The 23,553-nt window shown below is 43.8% G+C and overlaps 1 protein-coding gene across 2 annotated transcripts; it reads right to left on the minus strand.

Annotated features, from left to right (window-relative positions):
- Positions 1 to 28: 28 nt before the first annotated feature.
- Positions 29 to 23,069, minus strand: LOC120024858 (ubiquitin carboxyl-terminal hydrolase MINDY-2-like). Of its 2 annotated transcripts, none has more exons than XM_038969185.1 (9): positions 22,067 to 23,069; positions 21,086 to 21,143; positions 14,437 to 14,501; positions 8,986 to 9,144; positions 8,180 to 8,282; positions 7,177 to 7,319; positions 6,125 to 6,298; positions 4,896 to 5,066; positions 29 to 4,222 (listed from the first exon to the last, which is right to left on the minus strand). In XM_038969185.1, the coding sequence occupies exons 1-9, from the start codon at positions 22,964 to 22,966 to the stop codon at positions 4,046 to 4,048; spliced, it is 1,950 nt and encodes a 649-aa protein (XP_038825113.1). In that variant the 5' UTR covers positions 22,967 to 23,069; the 3' UTR covers positions 29 to 4,045. The 2 variants fall into 2 exon arrangements, with proteins under 2 accessions (XP_038825113.1, XP_038825114.1); XM_038969186.1 differs by having other exon boundaries at positions 29 to 4,219; positions 22,067 to 22,966.
- Positions 23,070 to 23,553: the final 484 nt, after the last annotated feature.

Below are 23,553 nucleotides of genomic sequence, written 5' to 3' on the forward strand. Positions count from 1 at the left end.
GTGCACATACAAGACATCACACATTGAATGGTTGTGAAAAGAGAACGTACGTTTTATTGTCCATGTACTTTAATAATCAGGCTGAATGTCCCTCGTCTAAGGCATTCTGTTACAGAAGAAACACCATCTACATTTTGCAACGGTACTGTGATAGGCTATACATTATTCGGACATATGTATATCAACATTTGAACCTTCCGTCACGAGGATTGACCTTTTCATATTCACAAGGTGTTAAACATAACATAATACCTCATTGACATTATATTCCACTGAATGTCATTAGTAAGCAATTGTTGCATTACATGCATCAGAATAACCCAATTGCATTTAAATCAACAGAACAAAGGGAAACCTATACAGAACAAGTTCAATCAACATGGGGGATTGCATTCATGTTCTGTGCTCCAGAATCTGATTTTACTCATGAAACAACCATATTCTCCACTCTATAAAATGTCAAAATAGCCAAATTAACTTTTAAAATCCGTTCCCTCTAGATGACCAGCCCGTGGCATCTTTATTAGTGTGAAAAGCTACAAAACAATTATGGCCTTAACAGGTTTACAGCTACCTGATGTTCAAGTTGCATCAACTTTTATTGAAAGGGGCTACACAGTACTTTTAGCCAAAATATTTAACCAGCCCTTTCATACCTTTTGTCAAAGAAACAAATGAGCATTTCATATTCGACTAGCAATTCCAGACAGTATTCCATTTTTACAAGGTACCCAAAGAACAATAGCACAATTTATAATTCTGTATAAAATGAGGTATTTTCTCTTCTCTTAGGTTGCGTTTACACAGGCAGACCAATTCTAATCTTTTTTCTCACTAATTGGTCAAAAGAATATGCCTGTCCAAACGCAGCCTAGTAGTGTATATCAATGTAACAGTGCAAAACCAATTACAATGACTATGTTCGAGGACTACCTTGTTAAGACTGTACAGTATTTACCCCCCAAGCACTATCACAAGGCTTAAACATCTTCACTTGAGACATTCCACAAGCAAAATCCTTATCAATTATTTTGAACAACATCAAAGCTGAAACACAAAACAATATCTAGATACTGGTAAATAATGCAATGTAAATGACTCCAAAAGCAAGCTTACGCACAATAAATGTTTTTTAAAAAGTGTGTGAGGCATCCGTGAAACATCTTGTTGCTCCCCCAAAAACCTCAAAGTAATTAGATAAAGTGGCCCTTTGAGGTTCTCATCACAATACTCAGTACTAGTTGCCTTTTGAACATCTTTACAAATGGGTTTAGGCCATTGGGAAGGTTGACCACATTAACAAGTATAATTCAAGCTGCAGTGTGACGGTAACTTTAAAATGGATGTTATTTTACGAAAGAAACAAGAATTTGGTTTGTGGTCCTTCGCCCATCCCCCCCAACCTTTCACAAAATCAATGTAGTCAATGTAAAGGATATACTGTAGCATACCATAAACAGGATGTACACGCTCGCTTCAACATAGGTGTTTCTCTTTAAGTCCTGTCTATTCAGTCAGATTACTTTTTGGGTAGTCATTGTGACCATAAACGAGGCAGCAGTTTAATTCACTTTCTAAAAGCAGCCTTGAATTTCATTACAAATGGCAAACCTATTCTAGTGTAAAGTCAGTGAATTCCTTTGACTAGGTAGGCCTGAGAGAAGCTCAGAAACCCATCGTGTTATGCCATTTCTGAGAGAGAATTATATCCATGAACATAACTAGCAATTATTATGAACAGCCTGATAATATGAAGTTGAAATAATTTGTTACCGATACCTATATGTTACACATTTACATTACAACACATTCGAGGGAGTTACTGCAGGGTATATTAAATACTTTACAATGGTATTTATCAATCATTGCTGTTGCCAAGGCAGCTAATACACAAACAATTTACAAAAGACACTCAAGGATATGTCCCTTCAGAGAAGGCCTGAGAGTATTTCTGATGTCTAGTTTTACATCTACAGATTGTCTCATTCTGGTAATACACCTGTTTCCGTTTATTCTTATAAAAGATATTGTAAATGTTGTAAGGCATTTTCTATACAGAGTAAGTGTGGCCTCGTGAGGACCGTATAGACAGGCTGAGCTAACCCCAGTCCTCAAGTCTAGCCTGCAGATAAGCCTTACTAGTCAGGGTAGTCTACTCCTACAAGATGCAGCCAGTAGCCAGGCAAAAATAAATACTAAGTACTGGACTTGTCCTTGAAGGCTGGGGTTGTCCATTTCTGAACAATGAGAACAAAATGTAACAGCCAAAAATAGGAGACCCCTTAACTAGCAGCACTGCGAGGAGTCTCCCCAATATTGTGTTTCTAGGTCTGACGTACAACACAAGGCTTGAGTCAAGGCATCCAGCTGGAATGTGTAGATAGAAAACAGTAAATCTCTCAGGAGGAGGCAGTACCATAGTAGGACAATGGCGCAAACTACTAGCTAGCTCTGTCATAAATGTGCATTGGGTATGTACACAATGTATATCGATTTGTCTGAAAGTCAGATGTTGTAGGAGGAGCACATGGATTCAAACATGGCTACAGTAGAAAATCCTACTTACATAACTCCACTAGGAGGTCATGAGGCTTCCCATATCGACAGCATCTCTGTCAGCTTTTTACGGCGTGACCAGCAGTTTAACTGCCGGCAAATCTGTGTGACATTGGGCACTTCAGATTATTAGTGTAGGATACTACTATCGCTCTGCCTCTGCAGCCAATAACCAGCCAAGTCTCTCAGGGACAGCATAAGAGTGAGCGACAGTAGTCAAATTAGGTGCACCGTCCTGTTTCTCCATGGTTCTGTCTGTGTGATTGTCCAGACTGTACTGGATGTGAATCATATAAAGCAATTATGAGAAATTAAATACATGGCATATCTTTCAATCCAACTGCTCATATACATCGTAACATTTTTTTGTTGTTGATGTTAGGTCATTTCCAAATTGAAATTAAGAGCATAAATCAATGCAGCCAAGCATATCAGCCACACATACACACTGTAGACACCAATACCATACACACACACACATGAATTCAACACTGCCATACTCTGGTAAGGCCAATCTGGATAGGGCGAGTCTTAAATGGCAGATGAGGGTTGGTAGAGACAGCACTTACCAGAGTATGGCACCGACTTCCAGGTCTCTCAGGAAGAACAGGGATGTGGGTAGTGTTCGAGAGATATACAAAAGGCTTGTCACAACAGTGTCTTACATTAATTTCTAACCGGCAAAAACAAATGAATCCCTTTCAATTTAAGTATATACCAAAATAAAATAGTTCTCTAAAATACTCTCTCACACATGCATACAAACACACATGCAAACACACACTTAAAGTAGTAATTTGGCATCCATTAACGTGGCGAAGAGACAGGAGTGCTTAGATATTACACTCACTGATGTCACTATCACCTCATCTCTATCCCAATAAGACTCTGAACAAAATCTTGATTATCTCCAATTGGAAGGAGCTAAATGACCCCCACCAACCAATAGCCAGCAAACAAAGGTTGTGTTTTCAGTAAAAAGTCTAACGCTCAAAAACAGAACTGAATCAAAGCAGGCATATCTACACGTGCTGTAAAAAAAAAAAAAAAAAAAAAAAAAAGCTTATCAACTGCAATAATGAAAATGAATGAAAACGATTTCCTTGAAAAACATTGGTGTCATGAGAGGAGATATTTCAGATTCTGAATTCTTTCCCTCCCAGCGTCCTGTTTGGGGATTTTTCAAATTTTGCTATAAAAATCACCCCCATTAACCTGAACCCCAGATCACAAATATAGTGCACTGTGCGACTTGTAACAAAGTTTGGCCAACTGTACGAAAGATTAGTGGTAGTTGTCATAGCGTCCCTTCCTCAGTTGTCCGGGCCCACTGAGGGTAGAGGATGGCAGGCACCAGTGGCTTAGGAACGGCAACTCCTCACCGTCTCATCGCTCTTCAAAATGGGGCTGTGCGTAGGGTGTCAGGTCAATGTGAAAAAAAATTCTGCCCCCCTGTTTCTCTCTCACACAAACACACAACCATCCTCTGTTACAATAGAACACATTTGTCTTTATCCTTGGGCTCTTTTTTGGGTTTGCGCTCCCCGGCAGAGGGCTGCTTCCCTGGGCTGGGCGTGGCTCCAGCTGCTGTTGATGATGCTGCTGCTGCTGCTGATGATGCTTCTGCTGCTGCTCTGTCTGCTTCGTCACTGCCCTCTGCTGGCTGCTGCACAACACAGACAGGATGGAACAGGAGAGTCAACCATAATACCTACCTGTGGCTCATTCAAGCGGGTGAATAAGCAACATTATAAACTGGGTGGTTTGAGCCCTAAATGCTGATTGGCTGACAGACGTGCTATATCAGACCGTATACCACGGGTATAACAAAACATTTATTTTTACTGCTCTAATTACGTTGGTAACCAGTTTATAATAGCAATAAGGCACCTCGGGGGTTTGTGGTACATGGCCAATATGCCACGGCTAAGGGCTGTATCCAAAAGAACAGACCTAAGCCGTGCATTATAGCTTAATTACATCACAATTACATTGAACATACAGATACATTCAGACAGAACATGTATTGTGTACAACAGATTAATGTCAGCTATATATTTAATTTCTATCTGACTAAGCCCCTGACTCTGCTATATCTATATAAACTGACAACCCTTACCCTTTTTCTCATCCTCATTCCTCATTTTTCCTACGCACCTTTCTCATCATATTCCTCATTCAATTCCACTCCTCGCATCTTCCCTCCCCCCTTCTCACAAGCTCCCCTGCTGCTCAGAGGGGTTGGGTTAAATGCGGAAGACACATTTCAGGTGAAGGCATTCAGTTGTACAACTGACTAGGTTTCCCCCTTTCCCTCCCTCCCAGGCTCCTTCCCTGACCTGTGCTTGTGCTGCGGCAGCCTGCTCCTGGTAGTACTGGGAGGCTCGTCGGTCCTCCTCCTCCTGCAGCTTCTTGGCCAGCTCCAGGTCACTGATGCCCTCGGGGAGCTGCTCCCACTGCAGGTCCTGACACTGCTGCTCCTGCTGCAGCGACAACGCCATCAGGTAGTCCTGCATACAGAGAGGAGAGGGGGTAAAGAGAGAGAGATAGAAAGAATGAAAAAGAAAGAAAGGAAAGAAAGAAAGAAGAGAGAAAGAGAATAGGACCAGGTCAATGCGTTTCACATCATGGTGTTTACACTGTTACCAGAGTGATGTGCCACTGCCAAGAGCTGAAGTATTTAAAAACTTTAAAAAAAAAGTAAGCCTAGTTGTAAGCTACAAAACACCAGCCATTTTAAAGTCAGGGCTACACACCTCTTTATTCATTCATAACCCTCATGTAGAGTGAAACCAAATATTTTCCTGAGTGCAGCATCAGACTGTCTTAATTGTCAGCTATAATATGACCTCTCAAGCATCAGTGTCTGGGTGGATGAGAGCGTGAGTAGAGATGATCCCTCCCTCTCTCTTTGTACTGGGTGAGGGTGGTGAATATGGACCCTGCTGCTGGGCAGCCCTGCCACCAGGCCTAACGGGCCAGCCAATCAGCAGTCGTCACAAACGGACACAAACCACATCATGCATTATTAAACAGCCAATCGATGCAGAGCAGTACAGAGGGAGGCGCCACATGTCACGGTCATCTCCTGATCAGGCATTCAGACATTAAAACCCTGAGTTGGGGGGGGGGGGGGGGGGGGGGGCGGGTTAACGGGAGAGCAGAGGAGCTTTGAACATCTATTATTAAGGAACTCTTCCCCGCTACTTCTCTAGAGCAGAGCTGAGTGCAGATGGAGCAGGCAAGGAAGCCACGGGGAAAACAGAGCCCAGATAGAGGGGATGTGTAATACTGGCTGTACCCTTTATACAATCCACTCTGTTTATCTTCAGGTAAACTCTGATTGTGACTCCCCCTGACCTAGTATGTTTGTAATACTGCACTGTGACTGTGCACCTTGTTCTCCATGGTATACATCCTCTGCAAGAGATATGTGGTGCACCCAACAGTGCGAAATGGCTGCCATGAGTCAGCTAGATGGGTGTTCAGCATTGTTTATCGTTGCTCCCATTAATGAAGTGGAACTGGATCAGAGGGCCCAATTGGCGTAGTGGTCTAGTGGTCTGACCTGGTCTATCTGGTCCTGCTGTCCGCGGTACACCGTCTCTGGGTCTGACGGGGGTCGCAGGCAGAACTCAGAGTCACAGAAGTTGCCATCCCCGTCCACATTGTGCAGGCTCTCCCACACCACCTTCTCCTCCGTCAGGAAGCCCTGGTCTGTCACCAGGAGGTACAGCTGGCCCTGATCACACAGAGACACACGTTATACACTCACACACCTCTTATCACTGCCAGAAAACACATCTACACACTTTCACACCCTCTTATTCCTGTAGTGGATAACAACCTGGATAACGGGTCTGTGTGTGTGTGTTTGTTTAAATGAGGGGGGCTCTGGTACTGGTAAGCATTTATCTTGGGGTCATGCGTGCTACACACACACTCTCTCCCTCTCACAGACAGGCCTGCTCCACTTCCCCCGCTATAGATAACAGGAAGAGCCTGTCCCAGCTGCAGTGATAAGGGGAGGGAGCACAAGGCAGGTGAAACCATTGTAGATAGCATTCGGACTCTCTAGGTGCTGAATAGGTCCCCATCACGTGTCTACTATGCTCCAAGGGGCATTTGTATTTATGCCCTCGCACCAGCCTCAGAACCCTGTGTACTGAACATTACATCACCTGGGACTGGGGTGTGGGGAGAGCTATTGGCAGAGGGAGGACAGGGAGAAGGGGAATGCACTAACAGTGCTCAGCTGTTAACAGATGGTTGAAAAGTCTTGGATGAAAGAAAGTCCCCATGTGTCAACATCCCACCATACATACAAAGGGGTGATCTGATCCGGAAGTTAGCAATACGTTTCAAATAAAGGTTTATCTGGGACTGAGTGATATGAATTCGGTAACGTTATGCAATTAATTTATATAACACCCTTTCCCACTACTAAGAGGACAAGGCAGACTTGACTTGTTTTTGTTCATAATGGACGGTGGTTTGGGGACGCTGTAGCAGAGGAAAGTAAGGAAGACCCATTCACAGTAAACAGTACTGCAAGGCCCCATTTGTCATAACCATGAAACAGTGGATATTGTCTCGTCAATGACTTGAGTGGTCAGTCACCTTGAACTTGATCATGGTGCTGAAGTGGTTGTTCCTGAAGAACACACAGAGCTCTCCTTCCTGCACGGTGGACGTGAGCTCACACAGGCCGTGGTACGTCAGCTGGGTGGCCGTGCTGTGCAGAAACTGCTCAGCTACAAAGCCTGCAGGCAGAGAGAGAGAGGGAGAAAGAGAGAGGGAGAAAGAGAGAGGAGAGAGAAGGCGAGTCAGTGAGAGACAGACACACAAGACCGACAATGACCGATAGGCTGACATAGAGACAAAGACTTATGGACTGATAGAGATATAAAGTGATGTACAAACAGACAAGGATATAGACACACTGACCTATAGAATGAGACACAGAGAGCGAGAGAGCGCAAGAGATAGAGTTGTATTGAGTGATAGTTAGGGAGAGACAGGGTGATGATCTAAGACAAGGAGAAACTAGAAAGACAGTGGAGAAGCACTGGAGAGGTTGGGAGAAACAGACGACGCAGCTCTTCACCCCGCTAACTGACTCACTCTGTCATTATTTATTTATTTGTGTGATGTTAAAATGTTTACTCTATTCTACTGAGCCATTTACTTTATGTTCGTATTGTTATCTTTTATTCTTTCTCATTGTTGTTGCATTGTCAAGGAACCTGCAAGTAAGCATTTCGTTGGACGATGTATACCATGCGTATCCCATATATACGACTAATAAAACTTAAACTTGATGCTAAAAGCATAAAACATTCAGCCCAGAAGAAAACGTGCCTATGACAGGAGAACTGCCCTGGGTGAGCAATACGAGCAGCGTGAGAGAGGGAAAGGAATAGAGCTCAACTAAAGTCAGTCGTCCACAGGAATGTTTAGGCCAGGCCTCCGTTTATCTGCTCAGTGCAATAGGAGGAAATGTCGGCCTTATCAAGCAGCCTGGGATGTGTAGTCGAGGGGGGGTGAAGGGAGGGTGAAGGGAGGAAGCAGCAGCGAGAAAGAAAGCAAGCAACACATCCCCCCAGTCGGTCGGTCCACCCACCTTCCCCAGCCAGCTCACTGCTGGCCGACTGTTTGCAGGAGATTATCTTCTCCACCAGCTGGTTGTAGCTGCAGTTACCCACTGCCTTCACTGTGTCGCCCATCTGGAGGGAACATAAAAGAGGAGAGGGCATTCATCAACCATTGTTGTGTTTTCCTTTGCAGTGAAGAACAAGCGACAAGAGCGTATTGTCATGTTTTCAAAAGAAAAATACTCAAGAGGAGCTGTACGCTAACCAGTCAATCTGAAGTCATTTTTTTCATAAATAATGTGTGGAGTTGGTTTATTGTCTATTTGACAAACGCCTATAGGAGTACCACAGTATGAGTCATAATACCCATAAAACCTAGTGGTCAAACAGGGAAATGGTTCCAATCATTGTTCCACCATTAATTTTTCCCATAGGGGATTTTAGAAACACTTCACTTGTTTCGTGTAGGCTTACACTGGCGTGATGCTTTGATAACCATGTAAATCTCTCTAGGACAAGGTGACTTTTAACAATATATTTGCCTGTATATCATAGTAATAGCTACATGGGTTTAAAGGTAGACTTATGACGTTGCCGTGAGCAGCACCGTAGTTACTGCATTGAGCGCGATGCAATACTTTGCTCTCACAGTCACACAGAGTATCTGGGCATGTGCACGGGTTTGCTTCACGCTGCTACAACGTCGTAGCTACAGGCCCAAAACAGCAGAGAAGTTCAGCCTCAGGCTTCAACGTTCTGTTATTGCGGATATTGCATTTACGTCAACTCGCTCAGTCTACTTTTAAAGGGGGCTCAGAGAGGGAAGGGTTCTCACCTGCAGGTCCACCAGCCAGCCGTGGTAGAGAGGGATGTCCAGCAGGTCAAAGACAATGCACTCTGGGGTGTACTCAAAGACCCGCACCCCTGTGAACTTCACGTTGACATCCAGCCCTGTCTGCAGCTTGTGCAGCACCGCCATGGCATCACTCATATTCTGGGGGACAACAAATAGAAAGTCATGTTCCTTTTCAAGGTTTTTAGCCAGGGCTGTTAGTCTTTGTAGAATTATTTTTGACTACGGCATTGAAATAAGATTTGACATTGGAAGAAATGTTGAGGACAGTGAACCAACTACTGTCACATACTACAGCAGTTACAGCTAGAAAAACAGCAGACTCACCCACAGAAACCTGCTAGTTTGAACTATCAGTTAAGTATACAAACTGTACAAATCAGAAAGTGTTCCGACCAAGGAACTTCCTGTCTACCGTACTCATCACGCCCTCCTGTCGTTCGCCACTCAGACACACAAAAGACTAACAAGACCCGTCTGTAGCAACGCGCATGCCCCGCCCACCTGAGGATCTGTCTTTTTCAGCCATCTATTTCCTGTGTTTGAGGGACGCGAAATCCACTTGTAACTTGAATCTCGCTGGATTTATTGCTTTCACTTTACTTCTGTGACTTCATCATACATTTCCTTGTGCCTGTCGTTTTTTCCCGTTAATGTTATGTCCGCGGAAATGTTTGTAATGACCTGTCAAACACACCCCAGTAACGTCTGAAATAAGCTGAATGGAATACATAGTCTTTCAGTTGCATCTATAAGAACACTAATGCTTCTTCGGGGATGTAACACATCATTTCAACACAAGAAAGAGAAGAAAGATTGGTGCACATTTTTTGTGGAATTGAAAAAAGTAATAAATTGCTACAGTTGAAATGTTGACAAATTAAATTATTGAAATGAAAGCAACTTCCGAAAATGAACAGTCGGATTACAGTGATATTATGTCTGAACTCGCAAACAATTCAAAGTATGTATAGATAGGTGTAATCTAGAGCCAAACGTGTTGAGGGTATCCTGCTATTGGCACAATTGTTGAATTATGCAACAGAACGTGACAACAACAGTCATTAATAAGGCAGTCTAGACAGCACAGGTGAGTGCAGGTAGACCTAGACAGAGCAGGTGATTGCAGTTGGACCTAGAGTCCTAGACAGTGCAGGTAGACCTAGAGTCCTAGACAGAGGAAGTGTTTGTTGTTGCAGCCCGGTTCCACCCCTTTATGTTAATGTTTTCATTTATGCAAATACACCCATTGTATTTCTGTAAAATGTTGCACATACACATTTTCTTTATTTTAACACAAAATATAAAAGAAATACCTGATACCACTATAAAATGTGTATATGAGTGCACTCCCCCCCCCAAAAACAAACACCTGAATTCCCAACAAAATCCCTGAACTCCATTCATTATTTTTCCATGCCAGTAAAATGTTTAATGTGCTATAATTCAGTCAATCCTCAATCCTTCATCCATTGTCCAACTGTTGCATTTATTAGAATTGCTTTTAAAACCGTTTAACAATTTTGATGACCGTCTGTCACAGGGAGCCTTCTGCAGCTGTCCCCCCACCCCACACACGCACAGAGAGGTGAGAATGGGTGGCTTTGTGTGTGTTTTCTTAATTTTCTAAGAGGATAACCTGTCAATAAGAGGGAAAATAAATCGCCAAAAGCAGGGAGATTCTCCAGCTTTCGTACTTAGCGGTGTGGCTCGTTGAAAAGCCTTTCGCTGGACGATCTGTGTGTGTGTGTGTGTGTGTGTGTGTGTGTGTGTGTGTGTGTGTGTGTGGATTAGGACTCCTGTGGACAGTTGTGGGGAGGATTAGTATGGTCCATGTAACAGACCATGCAGCTGCTCCACTCCAAGGGCAGAGGGCTTCAGTCACATGACATCAGATGAACCCCCTGAGAGCTACTGATTAGCGCTTCACTAAGCAGGGGGGGCTTCATCCACTTCCACAGTGCTTTGCTGTTTACACTATATATACACAAAATTATGTGGACACCGCTTCAAATGAGTGGATTAGGCTATTTCAGCCACACCTATTGCTGACAGGTGTATAAAATCGAGCACAGCCATGCAATCTCCATAGACAAACATTGGCAGTAGAAAGGCCTTACTGAAGAGCTCAGTGACTTTCAACGTCATAGGATGCCACCTTTCCAACAAGTCAGTTCGTCAAATTTCTGCCCTGGAAACGTTTAGGAGCAACAACACCTCAGCCGCGAAGTGGTAGGCCAAACAAGCTCACAGAATTGTCTGTCCTCTGTTGCAACACTCACTACCGAGTTCCAAACTGCCTCTGGAAGCAACATCAGCACAAGAACTGTTCGCAGGGAGCTTCATGAAATGGGTTTCCATGGCCGAGCAGCCGCACACAAGCCTAAGATCACCATGCGCAATGCCAAGCGTCGGCTGTAGTGGTGTAAAGCTCGCTGCAATTGGATTCTGGAGCAGTGGAAACGCATTCTCTGGAGTGATGAATAATGCTTCACCATCTTCACCAGTCCGACAGTCAAATCTGGGTTTGGCGGATGCCATGAGAACTCTGCCTGCCCCAATGCATAGTGCCAACTGTAAAGTTTGGTGGAGGAGGAATAATGGTCTCAACATTTTTTGGGGTCATGTAGTCTATCATTGAGACACACAGCAAGGATTCTCTCTGCTTTATCCTCCTTGTTTTCCTACTTGTATTCTTGAGGACAGGTGCTAAAGCACAAGTCAAACGTGAGTCAGCGCTGTGTATACAAAATGTGCCTACAAGCAAAAACACACACACTGACAAGTGCACACACAACTGTGTGGGCACTGCGTCTGTCTGGTGGGTGGCGAAGCTGGCAGCACAGTAAGAGATCAGGAACGTGCTCGCCCACTGCTCCCGCTCTGCCCAACATGCTGCCTGCTCTGCACACCCACACCCTCCTGCTGTGTGACCAAGCCCCGCTCCACTCGGCTCTAGCCGCTCACAGACTACAGATGATGACCAGACTACATTAAGTAATGCCACCCTAACCACACTAATCATAAATTCTGTGCTGAATATGGGATCCACACAGAGCCTGTGGTATTTGCATGTGATGATGTACAATAGACTATTCCGTGGTCACTGGACAATGCAGGCCAGTATTCAATGGTTCCACTCCAGCTTTTACGGAAGAGGGAGACTGATTGGATAAACAGGCCGGCCTTCCTGTCACATGTTCCACTAGCAGGCTGGGAGCCAGATCAATATTTAATTCCCACAACCCTGTGGCAGAGCCACACACACACACACACGACCACGCTCATCCACCAGCTCAAACCAGCTGGTCTCACACACACACACTCTGCTTCCACTGGGGACTGGGGAGTGACTCCAGACCTCCATCCGCTGGCAAATCAGGGTGATAGGACCACGAGGCTGACTGATAGACTGATTGAAAGACACAGGCAAGAGCTTTGCTTCAGTTTTCATGTCAAAGGCACACTGGACAGCTCCCCGAGTTTTATGGAGATCTGGCACAAAACTTTATTAGGTAGCCTACGTCAGTTTTTAAGTCTGCATTTTAGTCTACAACTGTGCACTCTTAAAATCCACAATCATGTATATATACAGCAACACACTCCCATCCTGCTACATTATTTTTAGGAGCATCTCTATCTCAATAAAATAGAATATTCTATATCATATAACCACAAAAACGCTGTCAAGTGAATAGTGCTACAGCGTGCAAACTCTCAGGAGTGTCCTTTATCATGGGAACATTACCATGACCAGTCTTTACAGAATAAACCTTCACTAAGCTCTCCAGTCGCTGAGTTACTGTTTAACAACAGCCAAGCTATCGCTATTTTAATCCTCATATCCTCCTCCGACAGATGATGGTTTGAAGCCAGAGTTTATAAATAGAACTCTGTTATGAACTTGTTCAACGCTCTTCAAAATCATAAAAGGAGCTTGACTATTCAAATATGCAGCAGACAATATCAAACAAAGGCAAGAACAAGATTATATATAGATATATATATTTATTTTTGAATCTTTTACAAATGTATTATATTTTGGTTTGGCATGCACATTGGCATGCTAAAGACTCCCTAGTGAAAGACAGCCTCCCTAACTCTCTCTCTACCCTATCTCTATTCATGGTGTGAGGCTCCTTCCGTTCCTGGTCGAGTGCTCTCCTGCCGTGTTGAGGCAGGGCTTACACAGCCAAATCTAACAGGAACCAACAACTGTTTCTGCCCCAGCTAACTGCACAGAGCCTGCCCTAAACTCCACCACATGGCCTATCCACACACGGACACACACAGTACACACGCTACAGAGCCTGGTGTTCTGGACCATAGTCCAAGATTAGACCACCATAATTACAATGAGTCCAACACCATTTCATTTGAGCGTTGCTAGTTTTTTCAGCTTAAATTCACACAACGTACCAGGAGCTTGGAGAGCTACAACTGTACAGCAGTCAGAACATTCTCCTCGGACAGTAATCCAGACTCTGGTATGTACACACGCACACATTACTTCTCTCCTTCCCGAGCGATGACGTCCGTGAAGAGAATAACATTCACAAATGTGCTGGTTCTTTGCCACAGCAGAGTGGAGAGGAGGAGAGGAAGAGGAGAGAGGTCGTGCCCTTCCCACATTCCAGGCAGGCAGCAGGGATGAGAGCGTGGATGGGAGCGTGGATGGGAGCGTGGATGGGAGCGTGGATGGGAAAGCCATCCCTGCCAGGCCATGTGAACCACTCAGAGCCCCAGCACTGGCCTCGATCTGAACTCAGCCATGCATGCCTGAGCACCCTCCCACAGCGATGTGAAGAGACATGATCTGCCCCTCATGACCCGTGCTGTGCCATAGGCCTGGCAAGACACGGCTTATGTAACCTATATAGGGGCTAAAAGCAGCTCTGGGGCAGTTTTCCATATAACCATAATCATCACGCCGCTTATTTTCATCTTACATAAATATACATTCATTGCTATTTTTCTGGAGATTCATTCCCAATGCAAATGTTGTGCAAATGCACTGACGCAGATGCACATGACTGTATAAATACTCATCTTAGCATTACATCGTTGCCCATTAGAATATGATATATTTTTGGATAGAAGAACTGCAGTCACTAAACGGCAGGCAGGGATATTTTAGGCTGGGAAGTGAGAACAAGTGAGCCCCCCTGGCGTGGTGCGAGTTAATAGTGTGATGCTGCGGCTTTGCTTTTTGGCTGCTGCTCTGCCATCAGAGATCTAAGCGGAAGAGGGAGGTACCCAACAGCCTAGAGCCTGCCTGCCTCTCCCTCTCAGCCTCCTCACTCATCCTGCATGCCTGTCTGATTCGCCAACATGAGCCACAGACAGACACAAAGAGAGATGGATCGGCAGACATGCGTATGATCAGTGAATAACTGCCCTTATTGATTGTGTTTAAGCAACAACAGTCCTTACCTGCTCATAGTTTAGCCGCTGGGCTTCAGAGATCTCTTTCGGCTTGGCATCGAGGATGTAGTCTCCTGCAGGGGAGCGAGAGCGAGGGAGAGAGGAAGCAACATCAGAGGACCTGGGGATACAGGCTAATTAAAGCAACCATAGACACAGGGGAGCTGAGAGAGAAAATATCATCAGGGTAGAGCCCTGCCCGCTCACCAGTGACATCACAAGGCTTACGGACCGCATGCTTACGTCAATCCCATGTGAAGAGGTGATATTATCGACTACGTTCTGATTCCATAAGAAGTGTCTAATCTTCAGTGAGAAGCGGGACGTTGAGTGTTAAGCGCTGTCCAGCTGTTTTTCCAGGAAGGGCTCGGCCAGGCATGCAGGGTCAGTCGAGCCCTGGCCAGTGGGGAGCCGCTAGAGAGGTGTTAAGGGCTTTGTGTAGGACCTAGGAAGAGCAGCCACTGGGGCAGGCAGGGAGAGCCTTGTGAAGAGCCCTGTGGTGCTAATCACAGTGCACCTGTCATCCACCCATTAACATTGCACCCAACTCCACCCTCCCCTCTCTGAGCAACACACAGCGGCAGTGTCCAGCTGTCGAAAACATACCCACTCGCAAGATATTTGATGTTACAAGATAATGATTCTGTGAGACTTTTATATCTGAAAAAAATAAATAAATAGGCCTTCTTTTTCCTGATAACCCAACGATTGCTTTCTTACTTTAACAAAGTGAGCCAGTAGTCAGTGTATTTGAGAGCCAGGGAGCTACTCTGATTCAATCTCCATTTCCTCTCCTCAGACACAGGCTTCCTCAGCCCTGGCCATGAATGCACCCAGCTGAGGCCAGTCAACTGACTCTGACATTTCTATGCCCAGGGAACCCCCGGCCATACCCCCCCTACCTCCCTCCGCCTGCCCCGTTCCCTGCCAGCTGACTCTAGACTGTGCTCTCCCTGCCTGGGCCTCAACTGCTGCTGTTGATGATTCACTGGCATGCTCCACAGAGTACTAAATCCCAACATCAACCAGCAGCCTCTTTAATACAACATACATCTCCTCCACTTCTGCCCTTATGGGCCTCACAGTAGTTATTAATACAGCATCTGAATCAGCCCACGTTAAATGGGGCTCTTTGTGAGCAGCTCTTTTTCACAAGCCATTATTTTTTTGTCTGGGCATAAAACAATAACTGTGCGTAATGAAGTGCAATGGTGAGGCTAGGAGACAGGCCTATCTGCCTGTTCCTGGACATTACACAAGATGAACGGTTTGACCAGGGACCAAACCATTCATTATGAGCTCTCAGCCACTAGCTGGAGTAAAGACAAAGCCGTCTCCACAAACACAGAGCCGCAATTTATGGGCACTTGTGAAAGAAGAGCAGAGATGACTCAGAGGCATATCTGGGATGATACGCGCACACACAGCCTGCATAACGCAGTTAAAGGTCGGCAATGTACAGAAGAGGGATGGCTACAACCATGAGCATTCCTCCGAGGAAATCTAACGACACAGTCAGAAAAACAGGAGTTGCATGAAATGAAAACGCTGTGCTTCATTACCGTTTGTCACCTGTGATTTGCAGAATGGTTGAAGTGCTCACTGAGTCAGGGTACTCGAAAGAGACAGGGAATGTTTTTACACTGAGAACTTGGAATCAACCATGGGTATCTGTAGGAGCAGATGAGCAAGGTGCAGAGAGGCAGACAGAGGGAGCAATCAGGGGATTCCATCTGCGGCACAGTGAGGGAGAGGGCCCTGAGTGGGTGGGAGAGGGGGTAAAGGCCTCTCTGTGGCTTCTTACTGGTATTGAACATAGAGCTATGGGGTTGGAGTGAGTTCTGTGTTCCATCAGACCCACACACTAGGCTACCTCTAAAATATCTAAAGATGGGCAACTATGTCGCTCAATGTGCTAATGCTTTGGGTCAGTCTGAATGGTCTCCTCTCTCAGGGTTTCATGTCAGTTGACCAGCAGGGTAGTTTACAGTTTCTTGCTTTCCTCCTCTCTTATAAAAAAAGTATTTGGAGAAGGTCAAATTAGATTTGCCTGGTCATAACGTAGTCTGATAATGAAATGCACACACTGTAGATGATACTTTTTCTTCCAGCAAAATGAACCAAACTCCAATTGGAATTGAATTGCATGCATTAATCAGTCACGGACACCAAGCGCTATGGACTCACAGAGGCAGATTCTGTGGGGAGGAAACATAAGGCTATCCCATTAACAGAGTTCAACAACAGACAATTACTAATTCTAAATGACATTTTCCTAGCCAATGCATCCAAAAAAAGTAACATTAACCAAAAGGTAACAACGTTATTGCTTACAATCATTATTACCCCTGGTACAAAACACACTAATGAGAAGTCAAGTCAACATTTGAGTTAGGCCTAATGAAAAATACTTGAAGAGAAGCAGCAAACTGAGAAATCTAATGAACATTCCCCATGACTGACATCAAAAATATATTTCCTGACAATGAAGAATCATTCCTCTGTTTCCCAATCACATTTTGCTGTTATATTCTAACTTGGTAGCTAACTAACTAATCTGTCCCCCAAAGAAGCACTACAGTGTAAACTGTAATTAAACCATGGTGATAAATATCCTTACCCATAAATTAACGACAGTCTGTGTCTTGGCCCATAATGACTAATACAGATTAAATCAAAACCAGTTGAATCTGCTAATCACATGCAGAATGTAGGACAATGTAGCACAAACAGTCAGGAGTCTTTTGGTACAAACTGACCTCTATACCGAACCCCCAAATGATCATATGAAAGTAAACAACTCCCATGGCATGACTAATGTGGATACATTTCAGGACTTCTGGCGTCTCTCAGAACATGACAGCTGGTGGCTCCATTTCTCTTATAGTTAGAGATGTTATTGACGCCTAACAGTCATTATATGATGCATTTAGCTAGAACACACTCAAAACGGGACACTAGTCATAGCACCAGTCAAAGAATTATAGAGCTTGTAAAATTGAAGCCAAACTGACCACTGCCATGAAAAGAGGGCTTGGCTATAGTGACAGTGATTTTTTTCTCTATAGCTTAGATGAGAATGCCTTTAGTAACAGGACACCCCTGGTTCTACATCATAACAGCACCCAGCTATGGAGGGAGGCAGTGGGGTCAGCGTGCCACACATGGAGAAAGAACACAGCTCCTGTTTCCCTGACGTTAGCAGGGCTTGGTCCACAGGGATTCTTCAGTCCTCCTGGTCAATCTATACTGGACCTTACCACCTGACCTCACATGGGTATTAGCGATGCGCGGGTGAGCTGTTTGTTCATCTGCACCCGCCCGCAATTGCTAATAACTCATCCGCAACCGCTGATGAAAATCTGAAGCCCTCACCCGACCCACAAACATAGAAAATGCATTGTACAGTCGGAGATGGAAAACATTTTTGACAGGCATTTTTAGATAGCCTACCAAAATGTTGGAAATTATAAGCAGGCCTATGTTATTCAACTTGTCTATAATTAGATACAGGAGGCTTCTCTTCTGTTATTACTTCTTATCCTAGAAGACTAAATAAACCTTTGTTCACCAGAATAATGTTAGAAATCAATAGTATTAATGTTTCAATCTATACTGAACAAAAATATGTAATGTGTTGGTCCCATGTTTCATGAGCTGAAATAAAAGATCCCAGAAATGTTCCATACGCACAAAAAGCTTATTTCCCTAAAATTTGTTTATATCCCTGTTAGTGAGAATTTCTCCCTTGCCGAGATAATCCATCCACTAGACAGGTGTGGCATATCAAGAAGCTGAATAAACAGCATGATCATTACGCAGGTGAACCTTGTGCTGGGGACAATAAAAGGCCACTCTAAAATGTACAGTTTTGTCACACAACGCCACAACGTGCAATTGGCATGCTGACTACAGCGATATCCACCAGAGCTGTTGCCATAGAATGTAATGTTAATTTTCTCTACCATTCTCTGCCGCTTGTTTTAGAGAATTTGGCAGTACGTCCAACCGGCCTCACAACCGCAGACCACGTGTAAACGCGCCAGCCCAGGACATCCACATCCGGCTTCTTCACCTGCGGGATCGTCTGAGACCAGCCACCCAGACGGCTGATGAAACTGAGGAGTATTTCTTTCTGTAATAAAGCTGTTTTATGGGGAAAAACTCATTCTGATTGGCTGGGCCTGGCTCCCCTGTGGGCCTGCCCTCCCAGGCCCACCCATGGCTGCGCCCCCTGCCCAGTCATGTGAAATCCATAGATTAGGGCCTAATGAATTTATTTCCATTGACTGATTTCCTTATATGAACTGTAACTCAGTAAAATCATTGAAATTGTTGCATGTTGAGTTTATATTTTTGTTCAGTATAGTTGAAATTGTTAAAGTGTGTTTTCTTTCCTATTTCATCTCTGCTTCTCTGACACAGCAAATACGTTTAGGGACCAAGGAGAAAATTGAATAACTTTTAAAATAACATGAAAGATTTGACATGCAAAATGTCCAAATGACATCAGTTTCACTGGTTAAGGAAATTAAAAGCTGTTAAAACGACACAACATGTTTTTGATAAGATCTCAGTCTGGGCTTGGATGCATATTTTATGTGGTTTAAATAATAAGATAATAATAATAATAATAATAATAAAGATAAGGTGATGGCTTACATTTGTCCTATTTTACACTTTTATGATGCTGATAAAGATAGCACCGCTATCTTTATAGATGGTCCATAACCACGCATTCATTCTCTCAAGATGCTGAAAGAAAGAAATAATATTTCTCCACGTCTGTTCAACTTTCAAAATGTATATTTGGTGTATAATTTTACTGCAAGAAATGCTTAATTCTGCTAGAGTTAATATTATATTAGGCGATGTGAGAGGTTATAGACCTACAGTCAGTCCAGATTTCAGGTAGGCTACTATTTCATTTAACCCATCTGAACAGTACAGTTCCTTTGATGTGCCATTTTGAATTCCACGTCTTGAGACTGTGGAATCATCACACATGACATAGCCAGAACTGATATCATCCTCTTTTACCACTTCTCTACATTTCCCCCAAACATCAACTCTCCATTTCGCAGCTTTTCTACTATTGAATTAAACTCCGACATTGTCCTTTTTGCCTCAGTGGAACAATTTTTAAAAACTTTTTCTGCCCAAGTACCCAAATGTATTTGGCAATTGGCGTGTATTTAGGGCGCTACAGTTAGGCTACACACTAACGCCAGTTATAAATAATGACAGGAAAACCTCAATGTAGTCTATAGATATGAATTGCACAAGAATTATACATTTATGGATTTTTTTATGCATTGTTTCTCTTTATTCAACCTGCCTTTCCTCCATACAATATTTTATGACCCTAAACCCACCCACCCCATCTGTGGGGACTCCAGGCATATCACTAATGGGTATACAAGTCCATATGCACTCTTCTGAGGGCAGGTCTAGCAGCTAGGTGACAACCAGAATGCGTATAATGACCCAGGTAGAGTATTGAATTTATTACAGAACCTTCCAAAATACTGTAAATCCAATTCATTTATTGGGTGCGTTCGTAAATTCAACCTGGCAATCTACTCCGATTTCAAAGCACTCTAGTTTGAAAGTGTCAAGAATAATTGATGAATTTACGAACGCACTAAACTCGGTTGTTAGGACAGTTGTAAATAAACATTGGCTAAAACTTTTTATTAAATTGTTAACAGTGACACAGATGAAGTCCCTAACCCTCCTGATAACATGAAAACACTAACCAGCTCTGCTAGGGAGAGTAAAATGTTCAGAGGGAGGTGCCCTCTTATTTGTGTCTGGAAGAAGCTAGCAAGCTAGCCAACTTTAGTAATTTAGCTTGGGTGCTTCGCTGCGGTTCTGAACGCTTGGATCAACCCTACTCGTCGGCCAAAGTGTGCAATCTGACAACGCTCTGAATTTACAAACGGCCCAGAGAACACTGACACTCTAGAGTGAATTTACGAACGCACCCATTGTATTCACTGGCTAAAAATTAAGTGGAGATTTATTTTATTTAGAAGGAAAACTCAGGTAATATTGGCATATGGGTGATTTCACAGCAGCTATGCAATTACTGTGTGCCATTGCTTAAATCATATGAAATCCATATTATATAGCAATTTATCTTAAAGCTAGGAGGCAGCAAATCCAGTCTACTGAAGGGAGGCGAGGAAATTAGTAAAATAAGACTGAGGGGCCAGGCAGGCAGTGAGGCAGGTCCTGTGATTATTCATACAGTAATGCCTTCTCAGGCAGTAGGACATAATTACAGCCCTCCAGTACTCTGTCAGTAAGGTCACATTGCACTTCCCAGGCTAGTTTCTACTACAGCTCAATACTCCACTGCACTGGTGTACTAAATTTACAGCCAGACTAGCATTTTGTGACATGGCCCTTCTAGGCAGGTACAAAACGAAAGAAAAATACAGTATTGTCCATTGCCTTTGAGCACTGTCAAGGTGGCTTGTATTTTTATCAGGTTTAAAATACAGGTCACAACCGTCCGTAAACTTAGAGAAATACTAGAGACCGGGAATAAACGGTACACTTCACCCTCCAGGAGGGCAACTAAAGAACAGGTCACTGATTTAAATGACATTCGGGTCTTTGGTTTGGTAAACAGATTCTCACTTATACTCACCAAGATATTCCATCAACTGTTCAGCAGTTATGATCTCCATCATTGGTGGCATCTTCACCTGTAATGGAACCACATACATTATTTAACAAACCAAGCAACATGACTAAAGTTAGCCAGGCCAATAGAACCTGGCTGACAGGCATCTCCCTCCCCCATGATTATGGTTCACAGTAAATCCACCCACACCTGGGAAGTGGAAAGCTGTGTTTAAAGTCACCAGAAGTGCACTGTCAGCCGTTGCACGACTGTCAGCACACACACAGGCGTTTGAAGCAAAGAATTCTGTTTACAGTCACTTTTATGTCACACATTTTCACAGTAGGTAGTGAGGTTTTAGGGAAGATTTCAGACACCTGAGACACAGAGCTGCAGTTTAAGTTGTGAAGCCACATACTGAATCAGAATCTCCACTGCCTGCCAACCAACCGTCACTGACAGTAATTAAACGTTATCTTTATGATGTAAATGAAACCAGAAGATATAAAAATGACTCAATTGGAAGCTCTCAGAGACTACTTATAAGAGAGGGACTGAGCTGCCAAGGCCGCAGCATGGGGAAAATATAAACAACTGGGTTGGGTCTATGGTATAATTGGTCAATGTGACCTGTCAACAACCTCCATCCCAAAATTACAATAATTACGTATTAAGAGAAAATAAAGATGAGTGCATATGAGTGGTATAATTTGAACTTTAACTTAAATTCTCCCCAAATGAAGGAATGTTATTTATGAATCTTCAACTTTTCATGGTATTCTATATTCTGGCAGGTGACAATAGTTTATTTTACAACTGATCATTCAATTTTATTTTATACTGATAATACATTAGATAGCGTAGTTATGATGACCAGTTTCAAATGTACTTCTCTATTAGTAATTTAGCATTGACAAATAATAGATGTGGAAATGTTCCAAATGGCATCATGCACACCACATGTAAACTTGTCTCAGAGGTCTGGTTATGATGTCAGTCATTTACCTTCCATGCCAGCAATAGGACATTCATAATTGCCAGCAATGGGCATGGACCGTTCTCGTTCTGTGTAATGATAGGTGTGTTTTCCTCCTTCCACTTGATCCACTTGATGTGGTATATGGACTGGCCAGCGCCCCGGTCCTTGGTACACGGGATCTTAGTTCCATCAGCCCCATACTCGCTCTGTAGTGTTATTGCCAACCCCTTGTCCTCCACCCCTTCACTGTTGAGATCGAAACTGGGACAGGAGTTAAGGTTCGAGAAAGACTCAAGTGAGTCGACGCTCCTAGATTCTGCCGCGATGCACGGGTCACTCCCACTCCGCAAACCCTCGCATATGGTTTTGTCAATCGCAACTCCACATTTAACGTTTCCCGTATTTCTTTTGTCCGGACATAGGTGTGTCGGTTTTGCCAGCATCACTAGTTCAACTGACTCACAACCCAACACCTCAGCTTGACCATCTGTAATCCTTGACCCCATCGAGGAGGGCTCGCTATCCGTTTTGTTGTTTACTAACTTTGAGGTGGCACCCTCGCTATTTCCTGTAGCCAGCTGCGTGCCATATCCCATCCCGTTACTCAAATGATCTTCAGATCCAGAGGACAATGTCTCCGACCAACCACTCGATTGAATGTTCTTCTCTTGCACCGGGAGAGACTCGATCATATCTGCCATATCTAATTTCTCAACACTGGAGATAGCATTACTAGCAGTGCTAGGGGCACTACTGGAGCTAGTAGTACAACTAACCAAAGTACTGAGAGAATGCTCACTAATCTTGCACGTATCGGTGGCTCCCTTCATTCCGCCAACTGTTTTAATATCGCACATTTCTCCTGCAATAGTAGCACATAGAGTACTTCCTCCAACATCTCGATGCAGGTTTGCATTTTTCTCCATTTCGATTTACACACTGTCGACAGCTTTTAGCTAGCTTAATTGCAGCTCCAGCTCCAGCTTCAGCCCCACAGACGCCATGACATATCTGCCAGTGACGTCACGGTAGAAGAGCCCACAGAGTTCTGGAAGAAATGCCTCTTCAGGCCAAAGAGAGGCAGTAGAGAATAACGGGAGATTTGAGTGCTGTTTTTCATAATTTGGGTGTGCTGTGTACATTTTTAATCCGTTTGCAACAAATTACACATGCTTTCTCGGCATGGTTTCCTGTCATTTTTACATTAATATTAATTGTCCCCCACGATTAAATCGGGGAGGGGACTGTGGATCTGTCTACATCATTTCGTTTATATGTTCATTCATACCTTAATCACATGCGATTTCTCAGAAAACACTGGGCCGATTTGGACGAAATTTGGGTGAATAATGAGTCTTGCCATAGAGAGCCGGCATTTACAAAATTACTCTGATTGGCCAGATGGTGGTTATAACAAGAGATTGAAAATGCACATTTTGAAGGTCACGCTCCTCACCCCATTTGACCTAGTCATGAAATTCGGTACATAGATCCCTCTCCTCACAAGGAACAA

Source organism: Salvelinus namaycush, chromosome 30 (assembly GCF_016432855.1).
Source record: "Salvelinus namaycush isolate Seneca chromosome 30, SaNama_1.0, whole genome shotgun sequence".
In the NCBI taxonomy this organism is placed as follows: Eukaryota; Metazoa; Chordata; class Actinopteri; order Salmoniformes; family Salmonidae; genus Salvelinus; species Salvelinus namaycush.

Excerpts from the sequence above, each read along its gene's own strand:
- LOC120024858 (XM_038969185.1), bottom strand. The coding sequence starts at position 22,966 with ATGGAGAAAAATGCAAACCTGCATCGAGATGTTGGAGGAAGTACTCTA. Across the intron at positions 6,299-7,176 it reads GCACCATGATCAAGTTCAAG|GGCCAGCTGTACCTCCTGGT; the intron begins GTGACTGACCAC and ends CTGTGTGATCAG. Across the intron at positions 5,067-6,124 it reads AGCAGGACCAGATAGACCAG|GACTACCTGATGGCGTTGTC; the intron begins GTCAGACCACTA and ends CTCTGTATGCAG.